At 48.7% G+C, this 12,145-nt stretch overlaps 1 protein-coding gene across 2 annotated transcripts in view; it reads left to right on the top strand.

The window, feature by feature from the left end:
* The first annotated feature begins 1,462 nt into the window (after positions 1–1,462).
* Positions 1,463–12,145, top strand: part of LOC135226360 (tyrosine-protein kinase Drl-like) — an 83,681-nt gene continuing 72,998 nt past the window's right edge. The window contains exon 1 of one of the 2 annotated variants that reach the window (XM_064265828.1): positions 1,463–1,726. In XM_064265828.1, coding sequence (XP_064121898.1) covers positions 1,627–1,726 — 100 coding nt within the window. In that variant the 5' untranslated portion in view covers positions 1,463–1,626. The remainder of the gene's footprint in view (positions 1,727–12,145) is intronic. The other variant, XM_064265837.1, reaches the window with a different exon arrangement.

Below are 12,145 nucleotides of genomic sequence, written 5' to 3' on the forward strand. Positions count from 1 at the left end.
CTATATATATTTATATAAATTACAATAAGGGTGATGCACGATCATCCAATATGAGGTTGTGTGATGAAGATTATGTTGTTCACTATGCATGTAAATATTCCACTCTTATTTGACCATTACCCTTTTTTTCCCCTTTTTGTTCCCCTGTTTAGTTTTTATTTTATTTCTCTGCCATCTGCATTTGCTGCATGTGAACAAAAGGAAATGTTTTGAATGAAACTCTTACTTTTGGTTCACTTACATTTCTATTCTCTATTGAGTATATTCATTTCAATACGTCTTTCATAATCTCAATGATTAATCTTTCCGGTGAAATACTTATTCATATCTCTCTTCTCCCTTCTTGTCATATTACATCCTTCAGTTCCACCACAGTTCTCTTGGAAACCGAGCAACAAGTGTGTAACACCACATCCGGGGTTTGGGATTCTCATGGGTACCCAAGCGGGGTGAATCGGTCTCGAGGGGCCATTTAGAATGTAATCTTCTATGCTATCATTGACTTTTTTATTCTTTTCCACGAATTGCTACCTTTTCCAACTTTTTTTGAACAAATACATTGTCCTGCATCCAAAGTCCTGCTGCTGTTATGACGCAAACTGCATTTAGGTTGATCTTTATGCTATTCGCCGACCAATCGCCTTTGTGATATCAAAATGTAAACAAATTTTTGCTGTCCAATTGAACAGTAATCAGGTTTTTAATGTGTTAAGGACTTTTGGATTTTTCAGCTGCCTAACTAAATTAATATTAATATATATATATATATATATATATATATATATATATATATATCTATATATATATATATATATATAATTATATATATATAATTACATTTATCGATTCCTTTATTTACGTTCCTTCCCTGCCTTCGTCAATTTTCATTACTATAGTTTATTTTTGTTCCAATCCGTCATTCCTATAAAAACCCATTCTTCCCTTATTCCTTTTCTTTCCTTACATTTTTCGTATGAAGGTAGTTAATTTCCTTCTTGCATCTGTTATAGGCTGTTTCCTCACTGTTTTGAAAACATGAAAGAAATTTTTAGAATATAAATTAAAATAAATTAATACATAAAGCCTCTGTTGTTTCATAAACAGCATGTGCAGTTTTTCATGGAATTAAAAAGAGTTTTGGAACAGAGGGACAATGACGGACTGGGTGAAATCATCAGGCAGAAAGGGACAAGTTTAATTTCAACGAGTCTTCCCTAAGTATATAGAAAATAAGCGCAACACATCCAAAGAAAACGAAGAATTCATGATTGTTTACTACGCTGTGTCCGAATTAAGTCATGACTGTAACTTTGATTCTTTACTTTATTTTACAATGCTGTATAGGTGATAAAAATTCCACCATGAATATTACGTAATGTTATAAATATAAACAAAAAGCAAACTATAATCATCAATATATGGGTTTTTGTCCCATTCATATGCACTATATCTATTATATGCTTCAGACAATATCGAATAAGTTGATGTAAATAATGATGGCGTCTGGAAGAATTAGACAAGGCGTATCTGTTTTCTCGAGAACTTTATGTTGATAGTGGTAGTTGCCTTCATTTACAGACTTGGTGATGTTGTTTATAGTGAGGTTTTGGCCTATACTATGAAACCATGTGGTTATATGGTATTTTTATAGTAATAGCAATGGTTGAACGGTGTCTTTCTAAACTTGACCTTTATGTCGACTCAGACGATGTCAAGCAGTTATTAGGTAGGTCACGATGTTTTTCGTTTTTTGTGGTAATCTTGATGAAAGTAGGTAGCATGTACTCCTGAAAGAGGAATTTTGCCTTGTAGATTAGACTTATCCCAAGCCTCTCCTAGCCTACCAGCTTACGATACCTATGCTTTAGTATCCTCTAGTGTAGGCCTATTATGTGCATAACTTGTATCCTAGATGGCTTACTCAAGCTTACTAAGTCTGGAGAAGGTAAGAGATATTCAGACCAATAAGTTGGTTTTTATTGCACCTTTAGCCTAGTATATGCTAAACTTGTATACCTACCTAGGTAGATGGCTTACTCCAAGCTTACCTAAGTCTGGAGAAGGTAAGATAATATTCAGACACCTAATAAGTTGTTTTTTATGTGCAACCTTTAGCCTAGGTAGTAGTCTAGAGTTCACATTTACAAAGGATCAGCAAGTACCTACCTAGCTATACCTAGTGTTACCTAGTGCTATGATTAGGGTAAACAACCGCATGGACTGCCCCAACACACCGACAGTCATGGCTGGACACCCTCCGAGAAAGTACTTATAACGCATCCTGACACCGGAGATGGTCATCAGTCGGGAGTTGTTGTTGGTGAGAGATGCAGCTAAAGACCTCTATTCTCCTTTCGAAGTAAGTATTTTCTCCAAAGTTAGAAATTAAGGCCAAATTTAAAGCTTTAAACAGAGGGTAATGAAAAGGGTGTCCAATGCAGTGCAAACTTCACCAAAACGCTTTCGCAATTTTTACCTACGATTAAGTAATTTAGAAAAATTGACGCCATCTCGATGTTTGCGGAGTCGCTCGTGTCAATAAACTTCCCATTTCCTGTGATAAATCCGCACACCACTTGTACCCATAGACGCTGGGGCACTTTCATCACAATAATCGGAAGACGATCCCTGGCCACGACGTTTTTAAGGAAACTACTTTTTTGGTAGAAGAAGACAACGAAGCGTGTACTAGATAATTATATAAATAAATAGTAAAACGTCAGTATTTTACATATTTATGATGATTAATTTGAAAATATTCGTTACTGAAAAAGTTACTTGATTCCTGACTCAAATTTAAGTAATTATTTTTCGGAATTAAAACTTTTGTATAAGTCCTGTATTATGACGTTCACGATCTTGACTTTCGTACCTATTGTAAATGAATTGCTAATTAAACCTCAATAAAACCCTTTTTTTTCTTGCAGAACAGTTTTTTTTTTACTAGTTATTCATGCAGATTGTTATCAGCTATTCATGTAATTGTTGTAATCGTAATGCGCATACTATATATCTTTATTATTTACTTTTTGGATATATGAAGATGTTTTACTGCCGGATTACTGCCGTAGTGTGACGCAATCGCTTTTGGTCCCTGGGCCTCTGTCTGTTTTCGCACCATAAGAAATTATGAGGCCGAATTTGCAATGACCAGAAAGTCGTTAAAAGAGGAAAGTTAGCATTGAGAGGCATATGTTTTGATTGAGAAAAATACAAATTTATACAATAGCTAGCTTGTAAAAAATACTTGATTACAAAAAACTTGATGACAACTAAGGCAGCATACCTACTATGGGTTTCAGAGACAGTGCAAGCATGTGCATATTTCTGTAACGAACACTCGTATCAGAATGAGATTTTGATATAGTGTATATTACACCCAGTACCGTGATTTATAAGGATATCGTGAATCACTAATCGTAAAGAATAACGACACTTGTCCTTGTACCAAGAGACAAAAACTCCATTATCCAGAAATGGATACGAACACAGCAGTAAAAAGCTCCACCTACCCTCTCCCCCCACCTCCACCGCCACCCCTGTCCTTCTTCCTTCCTTCACCTTCCCTTCCCTCTCTCTCTGTTGCCAATTGGTATGTGTTCACCCTCCAAACTGGCTATAAGACTTACACAAAACGTGGAAATTGGTGAAATTATCCTATGTATTGAAAGTATATATACATAAATATTGAAGTAATTTTATCATTATTGCATTACTATGACAACTAGAATTCATGGAAACAGTTTATGATAATGGATCGGCATATGTGTGAAGCTCCACTAATGTGGCAACGATGATTTTGTCATTCTTCGCATGCAAACATTAAAGATTACATTTATTTCTGGCATACAGTTATTAAAAAAAATCAAAATACTAATATAGACTTAAATCAATGAAAAGTGCTAGCAAACAAAAAAATATAATCCACTAATCGTCGTCCGCTCCGCAATGGTTTTCGGCAGCCAGATGTACGACAAGGTTAGAAACATTGGATTGTATCTACTTTAGAAATATCTGTAATTTTTCGGGGTAATTTGGTTGCAAAAATGGGATAATATACCATGAATTAAATAAACATTTTTAAACCATGCAATTAAATAAACATTTTGAAGTAACAAAGTAAGATTAAACCAAATAATGAATAAAGTAAACAATTAAGGGAATAAAGCTTTGTATCTCATAAACAATGTCGTTGTCTGCTGCTCGTAACTGTGTTTGTGGAGTAAGCCCTTAGGAACCAGGAACAGCAACGTGGTTCAAGTGCAATTTGGAGTGGATTAAGACCAATAATGTGTATAATTACAATCAAATAAGCACTGTGGAGTTTCAGTTGTGATGGCAGTAAGGATAAAACCACCAATTACAAGGTAAAAATGAATTCAGTTCAAACCATGACCCCGGGAATAACAAGTTTCATACTTTCACTAATATAGGCAACAAAATGTTGTTTTCTTGTGCTGATTACAGCTGCAATCGTGAGTAAGATCAATAAACGTTACATATATATGCTAACATTGTTCAAATGAATGCTGGGAAGGCTGGGAAAGATGGTGGATTGTCCGTGATTAGACCGGCCAGCCTGACAATAGCCGCCATATTGGATTTCAAAACTGCCTTGAAAACATATTTTACGAAGAGCGTCACATGCGCTTATTTTAGTTCGTATGGGGCTTTCATATATCACATTATGTTGACGAAACTTCAATCTTTTGAATGGTATGCTTTAAGTTGTAATTGTATTCTTTTTTCACCAATTAAATATCGAGTGAATAAGACCCGGCCAGCGTGATGACGATGGATCGTCCGTGATTGTTTACCCTATGTTTTTTTCAACTACTCATCTGATATTTTACGCATTTTTGACCATTATTTGGTGTAACCAAGGTGATTTTGTGTTTCTCCATTCTATAGGCTGGGGGAAACACGCAGTGGGTCCATCATCATCGGGTGGATCAGCCTTATTCACTCGATATTTAATCGGTGAAACAAGAATACAATTGCATCTTTAAGCATACCATTCAAAAGATTGAAGTTTCATCAACATAATGTGATATATGAAAGCGCCATACGAACTAAAATAGGCATGTGAGGTCTTCGTAAAATATGTTTTCAAGGCATTTTTTAAATCCAATATGGCGTCCATCGACTGAGGTGCCGTTCGTAACCGCAAAGGATCCAACATCTTTCCCAGCCTTCCCAGCACTCATTTGAACAATGTTAGCGTATATATGTAACGTTTATTGATCTTACTCAAGATTGCAGCTGTAATCAGCACAATAAAACAACATTTTGTTGTCTATATTAGTGAAAGTATGAAACTTCTTATTCCCAGGGTCATGGTTTGGGCTGAAATTCATTTTGTTCCGACACGGCATACAAACCTTCGGTCCTTTTACAATAGGAAGATACTAGCGGCAGCTGGATAGGTTCGTAAGCTTTCGAACAAGGGGTTCGGTAGTTAACTGCTTGTCCGACAGGCGCGCGCGCGCGACTGGGAGGTAAACAAATCACTTTTGCTTTCGGCCTCACAGTGGATGGACGTGTGGTGGTTCCGCTCTCTGCCCGCTGCTCGTCGTTTGCTTTCTTGTTTGTTTGTAATTGTGTATGAAAGATTGTAAGTACAGTATTCTCTCTTTTCATATTAATTACGCTGAATTCATTAATGATGGAATTCTCCGCCGCCTCGCTACCCCAAGGAGACTTTGCCCCACAGGTACCGAAGGGCGCAAATGTGGAAATTCGATCTTTCCCCGAGATAGACCCTCATGTTTTGTGTGCTCGGTGCCGGGGGCGCGAATGCACCCGGGCCGAGCCCTGTGATGTTTTGGTATGAACTGGTCGGAGGCGCAGTGGACATTGTATGAGGGCAGGAAGAAGCGAAGGCCTGCAAAGGAGTCGTCGGAAAGCTCTCCCGCGACTCCTTTGGTGACGGACACTTCGTCTTCTTTCCTGCCGCCCGCTCAACTTCCACGTCTCGCGCCTTCCCCTTCGGGGGCGGTGTCTAGGTCCTTCTCCTCTCCCGATGTGTCGAGTGTGGAGGAGGGCGCTAGATACCCCGCCGACGTAGAGTTGTACTCTGGGTCCTCTATCCGCTCGTCTTCGCTCGAGCGGGTAGAGTATCCTCCTAATCACCCGACTTTTGCCTCCTCAGGTGCGGTTGCCGTGAAGGATGACCTCGGACAGGTGTGGGCGTCGTTGGACTGCAGGGCGTGCCGAGTGTCCAGGGGCTGCTCTATCATCTCGCTGGCTCCGTGGCGGTTACGCACGCTACGGTCACAACCACCACCACGACCCTGACACCTGGCTACGCGTCACCTCCTCCACCTGGTGTACACCCAGCACGCGGTCTCTGTGACACCCACAACATCGGTGCAGGGGCCAGTCGCCGTAACTCGGGGGAGTGTGATGCCGCCACCTGGGTTTGCCGTGTTGCCACGACCGGACTTCATGTGCCCGAAGAGCTCGCCCCTGGACCTCCCCACCGGTGCCGATGATGTCTGTGCCGCTGGTTAGACCATCTGTACCGTTCCACGAGCAGCCTGCCGTACCTGCCGTGACCACCGCTGCTGTTCCTGTTCCTGCTCCTGCCGTCTCGACTGCCGTTCCTGTGATGCTCGCACCTGCTGATGTTGTCCCTGTTCCTGGCGCCGCTGCTCCCGATGCTGGTCTGTTCGGACAGGTACGTCCGGGCCCTGTTTGCTTCGGCAACAGCAGCCCCGGCTCCGTCCTGGATGACAGATCTGACGTCGGTCCTGAGGAGGTTGACGAAGAAGAAGAAGAAGAGGAGGAAGGTGTCGTCGTCGTCTTCATCGTCTTCTTCGTCGTCGTCGTCGTCTGCCGCCTCTTCCCCTTCTTCTTCTTCTAAGGCTCCCCCGCCGCAGCAGAAGAAGGTCGCCTCCCCCCCCCCTAAGAAGTCTCCTTCGGGAGCTTCTAAGGGCCCGTCTCGCTCTGGTGAGACGGGGGGGTTCTTCCGCTGGTCGCCCTGCTCCTTCGGGAGCAGGACCCGTCTCTTCTCCCGCAAGGAAGAAGACTACGGGGGCCAGAGGGGTGCCGGCTAACACCGGCACTCCTTCCTCACCTGCTGTTAGTGGTTCGGCCACTTTGGCAGCAGGATCCGTCTCGGCCGCTCGTTCGCGAGAGGTACCGAGTGTACGGTCGCCTACCAGCGACCGTGCAGCCAGGAACCAGACCTCTGAGTCCGCTCAGCGTCAGGTTCACGGCACGGAGCGGAAGACTGGTGACAGCCGCTCACGCGACTCTCACCAGACCAGCTCTCGCTCTCACGGCGAGCGGCTGGCTACCCGGGCGGACGTGACGGTCCACGACCGGCCACGGGCTGAGGCTGGGAAGAGGTCCCCCCGTTCGTTCGCCCCGGCACCATCCACGGCTGGTACCAGCGAACTGACGCAACCACGTGAGGATATGCACCGGTCTTCACCGTGACAGTGGAGCTCGCCGGTCGCCTGACCGTCGCTCTCACAGAGAGCGATCGGGTACGGCGACCAGCAGCTCCTCTGACACACGAGACCGGGGCCGATGTTCTCGGTCCAGCCGTTCTCCACAGCGAAGATGGCTCGACTAGGTCTGCAAGCTCGATCGCCACCGCGGGTTGTTGGCGATCGCTGCAGTCCTCCAAGCCCGCTGGTTCTGCCAGTGAGCGAGGAGAGAGCGTCAGGTCTGTGGCCTCAACTCCCCATACCCTTCAACCTCCTCGGTTTACACCGGGAGGGGCGAGGTATTGAGGATGTGATGGCGTGAGGGGTGCGCCCCTCAGGATCCCGCCACGTCGTCGTACGTACCCAGGCTCGGTTCCTCGACATCCAGGTCGTACGCACAGCTGTTGGAGGAGACCCAGAGGGGGCTGTCGCTGCTCCTCTCCTTGAGGGAGGAGGGTCTCGGGAGGTACTCCTGTTCGAGGGACTGGACGGTCCGACTCCACAGGATGCTATCACACCCGAGATCCAGAGGAACTTTGCCGAGGTTATTGCGCTGATTCGTCAGCACAACGACCTCGGGGAAGGATCGCCGCTCCCACCATCCGAGCCCACGTCCCGGCTCGAGTCGTTCTGGGGCCCGAAGAGGGAACCCAGACCGACGGTGGGTTTGCCGCGTTCCGAGCTTGCGGACTCAGTGCTGGACCAGGTTGAATCGCTTGTCTCCGGACAAGACGGTTCGCTCAAGTCTGGCAGGTCGAGCAAGCTGCTTCCACCTCCTCTGCTACGACAGCGCGGTTTACGTGCCATCCGAAGACCCGATGCCGCCCAAACAGGTGAACCCGGAGTTAGCTAGGCTGACTCCGGGTGTGTCTCTGCAACAGCTCCTGTCCGAGAACCTGTGGTTCTCGCACAAGAGGCACTCGGCCTGGAATCTACCGCCATGGCAGCTTTCCAGGCCGTCTCCTGGCTAGATCTGTGGTCCCTCACAGTATCTAAGGTCGCAGCAACCTCCGGGGGAATTTCTCCCGAAGAGGACTCGGCCTTCAGGTGAGCTTTGCCAGTCTGGGGGAAGAGCCATCTCCTTCCTTGCCCACCAGACGGTGAACCTGTGGGCCAACCTGGTTCTCCGACGAAGGGACGCTGTCCTTACTCGGGTTTCCAGGGCGGCCGGGCGTGAGGCGGCGTTGGGGCTTCGAAACGGACCTCTACGGAGTTCCACGTCTCTCTTCCCAGGAGAGATGGTGGACGCTGCGGTGGACAGACGGCGCACTGAAGACAGTGACCGTCTGGTTCACCAGGCAGTCTCGAAGGCTTCTGGGCAGCCTCGGACTGCGTCCAAGTCTAAGAGCTCGGCTAGCGCTTCCTCGGCTGCTAAGACGGTTGCTGCGTCGAAGCCCCGAGGAATGACTCTTGTCTTCTTCAACTTCTGGCAAGGGGGGGCCGTAACCAGCCCCCCCTCCTCCCAGCCCTCCTCATCCCGTGGAGGCTCTGGGAAGAAGTCGAAGAAAGGGGGGAAACGCTAGGGACGGCGTTCCCCCTCACCTGCTGCCGGAAGTGGTGGGGGGGTGCCTGGCCAGCCATTGGGCAACTTGGCAGCGCTACGGCGCCGAGACCTGGATTGTAGATGTCCTTCGGGAGGGATATCTATTACCCTTCGAATCTCGGCCACCCCTCACCTCCAACCCGGTCCAACAGCAGTCGTACGTCCCCGGGTCACCGAAGGACGTAGCACTCAGACAGGAGATCAAGACCATGCTGAGCAAGAGAGCTGTAGAGATCGTCACGGATCAGTCACCGGGCTTTTACAGTCGACTCTTCCTGGTGGAAAAGTCTACGGGAGGCTGGCGCCCGGTGATAGATCTCTCTCCCCTGAACCGGTTTGTTCGCCAGACCCGGTTCACGATGGAGACGGCACGCTCAGTGCTCGACTCCATCAGGGAGAACGATTTCATGCTTTCAGTGGACTTGAAGGATGCGTATTTCCAAATACCCATTCATCAGTCCTCCAGAAAGTACCTCCGCTTCATCCTCGACGGGACGGTGTACCAGTCAGGGCACTGTGCTTCGGTCTCTCAACCGCCCCACAGGTGTTCACGCGAGTGTTCACTCTGGTGTCTGCTTGGGCCCATTCGCACGGGATACGTCTGATGAGGTATCTCGACGATTGGTTAGTCCTGGCGAGCTCCCGCTCGCAGTTGCTACAGGACAGGGCTCGCTGCTCGAGTTCTGTCGCGATCTGGGGATCGTTGTGAACTTCGAGAAGTCCGATCTCGAGCCCAAGCAGAGGATGAAGTACCTGGGTATGCTGATCGACACGGTAGCAGGGCGAGTCTTCCCCGCGGACTCGCGGATCAGCAGATTCAGAGAGGCAGCCAACCAGTTCTGTCTCGGCAGGAACAGGTAGCTCAGCGATGGCAAGTCGTGATCGGGACACCTGTCGTCACTCGAGAAGTTAGTCCCTCACGGGCGTCTTCACCTGCGGTCTCTTCAATGGAGACTAAAGGAGAGTTGGTCACAGGCGACGGATCCCCCAAGCTTTCCAGTGTCACTGACACAGGGAGGTGAGGCAGGACCTAGCCTGGTGGCTCGACGACAGGAACCTGCTTAAGAGGAGTGCCTCTGCGCACTCCCCCCCCGGATGTGCAGCTGTTCTCAGACGCATCGACCGAGGGATGGGGCGCACACCTGGAGGAGTTGCTGACTTCAGGAGTGTGGGACGAGAACGACAAGCACCTTCACATCAATGTACTGGAACTCAAGGCAGCGTTCCTCCGCTCTCCAAGAGTTTCAGGACCGCTTGATGGGACACTCAGTGGTGTTGATGTGCGACAACACCACGGTGGGTGGCTTACGTCAACAAACAGGGGGGCCTAGTGTCTCTCCCGTTGTACCAGTTGACACGGCAGGTGCACGAGTGGGCTCAGGCACACTCAATAGAGCTGTCGGCACGCTACATTCCAGGGAAGAGGAATGTAGTAGCAGACACGCTCAGGCCGTCGGGATCAGGTGATAGGGACCGAATGGTCTCTACACCAGGACGTGGCGGAAAGGCTCTTCGACTGTGGGGGGCGACCAGTCGTGGATCTGTTCGCCACCCGGCACAACAGGAAGCTCCAGGTGTTCTTCTCGGCCGTGCCGGACCCATGGGCAGCTGCAGAGGACGCTCTTCAACACCCGTGGGACAACCTCTTCGTCTATGCCTTTCCCCCGTTCAGCCTGATTCGCAAGGTGATCAGTCGAGCGCTGGTCACCCCGAATCTCAGGATGATCCTGGTGGCTCCCAAATGGCCACAGGCCATTTGGTATCCGGACCTGCTGGCTCTTCTCGCAGGAGAACCGAGAGAGATTCCCCCTTGGCACCAACCTTCTCGCCCAGCCACACACGTCGAGCGGTACCACCGAGCAGTCCAGTCCCTACGTCTTCACGGCTGGCTGTTATCCACCATCTCTTGCGAACGAGAGGCTTTTCTCGTAGCGCAGCAACAGAGATGGCTGGAAACGTCCGTCAGTCCTCTGCAGCTGTGTACCAGGGGAAGTGGGCCGTCTTCTGTGGTTGGTGTCGTAGACGGGGTCTATCTCCTCTCAGAGCCACTCTTCAGCAGGTAGCGGATTTCCTCGTTTTTTCTTCGACCTGAGAGAAGCTCCTATCAGTCCCCACAGTGAAAGGATACAGAGCCGCCTTGGCGCTCGTCCTGAAACTGAGGGGGTTGGACATCTCGAACTCGTTCGAGATCTCCTTGCTGATGAGGAGCTTCGAGAGGTCTTGCCCACCCAGGGAACTCAGGCCCCCTGCGTGGGACGTGACTCTCGTCCTTAGGAGTCTGACTCGAACACCGTTCGAGCCACTCCGAGAGTCGTCAGACAGGGATCTGACCCTCAAGACCCTCTTCTTGCTGGCCCTGGCATCGGCGAAGAGAGTAGGGGAACTTCATGGTCTTTCCTATGATGTACGACACTCCCGGGATGGGGATCCGTGACGCTCGATTTCGTCCCGAACTTCGTTGCGAAGACTCAGAAACCGTCAGTCCCTGATGACAGGTTCGAGTCATTCACGATTCCCTCCCTATTGGACTTCACCGATAATGATGCGGATGAGATGCTGCTTTGTCCTGTGAGGGCGCTACGGCGCTATCTGAAGAGAACTCGTCACCTCAGGCCTGAGTGTCGACGCCTCTTCGTTAGCACGGGGTCACCAAGAAAGAAGTATCCAAGAACACTCTTTCATTCTGGCTGCGTGAGGTCATCAGAGGGCGTATGAGGCTGATGGTAGTGACGACATCCGTACGTCCCGTCCGAGAGCTCACGAAGTCAGAAGTATTGGCCCCTCGTTGGCGTTTCGCAGAACTTCTCCGTGGCGCAGGTCCTGAAGGCAGGGGTCTGGTCTAACCAGACGACCTTTACGTCTTCTACCTTCGGGATATTGCCCACAGGTCCTTGGATACTTTTCCTTGGGACCCGTGGTGGCTGCTCAACAAGTGGTGTAGCTAACCCAGACCCTCGCAGGCTGAACAGCATCGAGTCCTGGTGTGACTGTGTGGATGGATGTGTGAGTGAGGGAGTGACTGGCTCTCTCTTCCCATCTTTTCCTTCCCCTCTACCTGTGGGCAGAGGGCCATGGTCGTCACTACGCTGGATGAGGACGAGATGCAGGTGAGCTATATGACAGAGCCCCATCCTATCCCTTTCACTAGGGATAGGAGCAGAATATC

This window comes from Macrobrachium nipponense, chromosome 20 (assembly GCF_015104395.2).
Source record: "Macrobrachium nipponense isolate FS-2020 chromosome 20, ASM1510439v2, whole genome shotgun sequence".
NCBI classification, from domain to species: Eukaryota; Metazoa; Arthropoda; class Malacostraca; order Decapoda; family Palaemonidae; genus Macrobrachium; species Macrobrachium nipponense.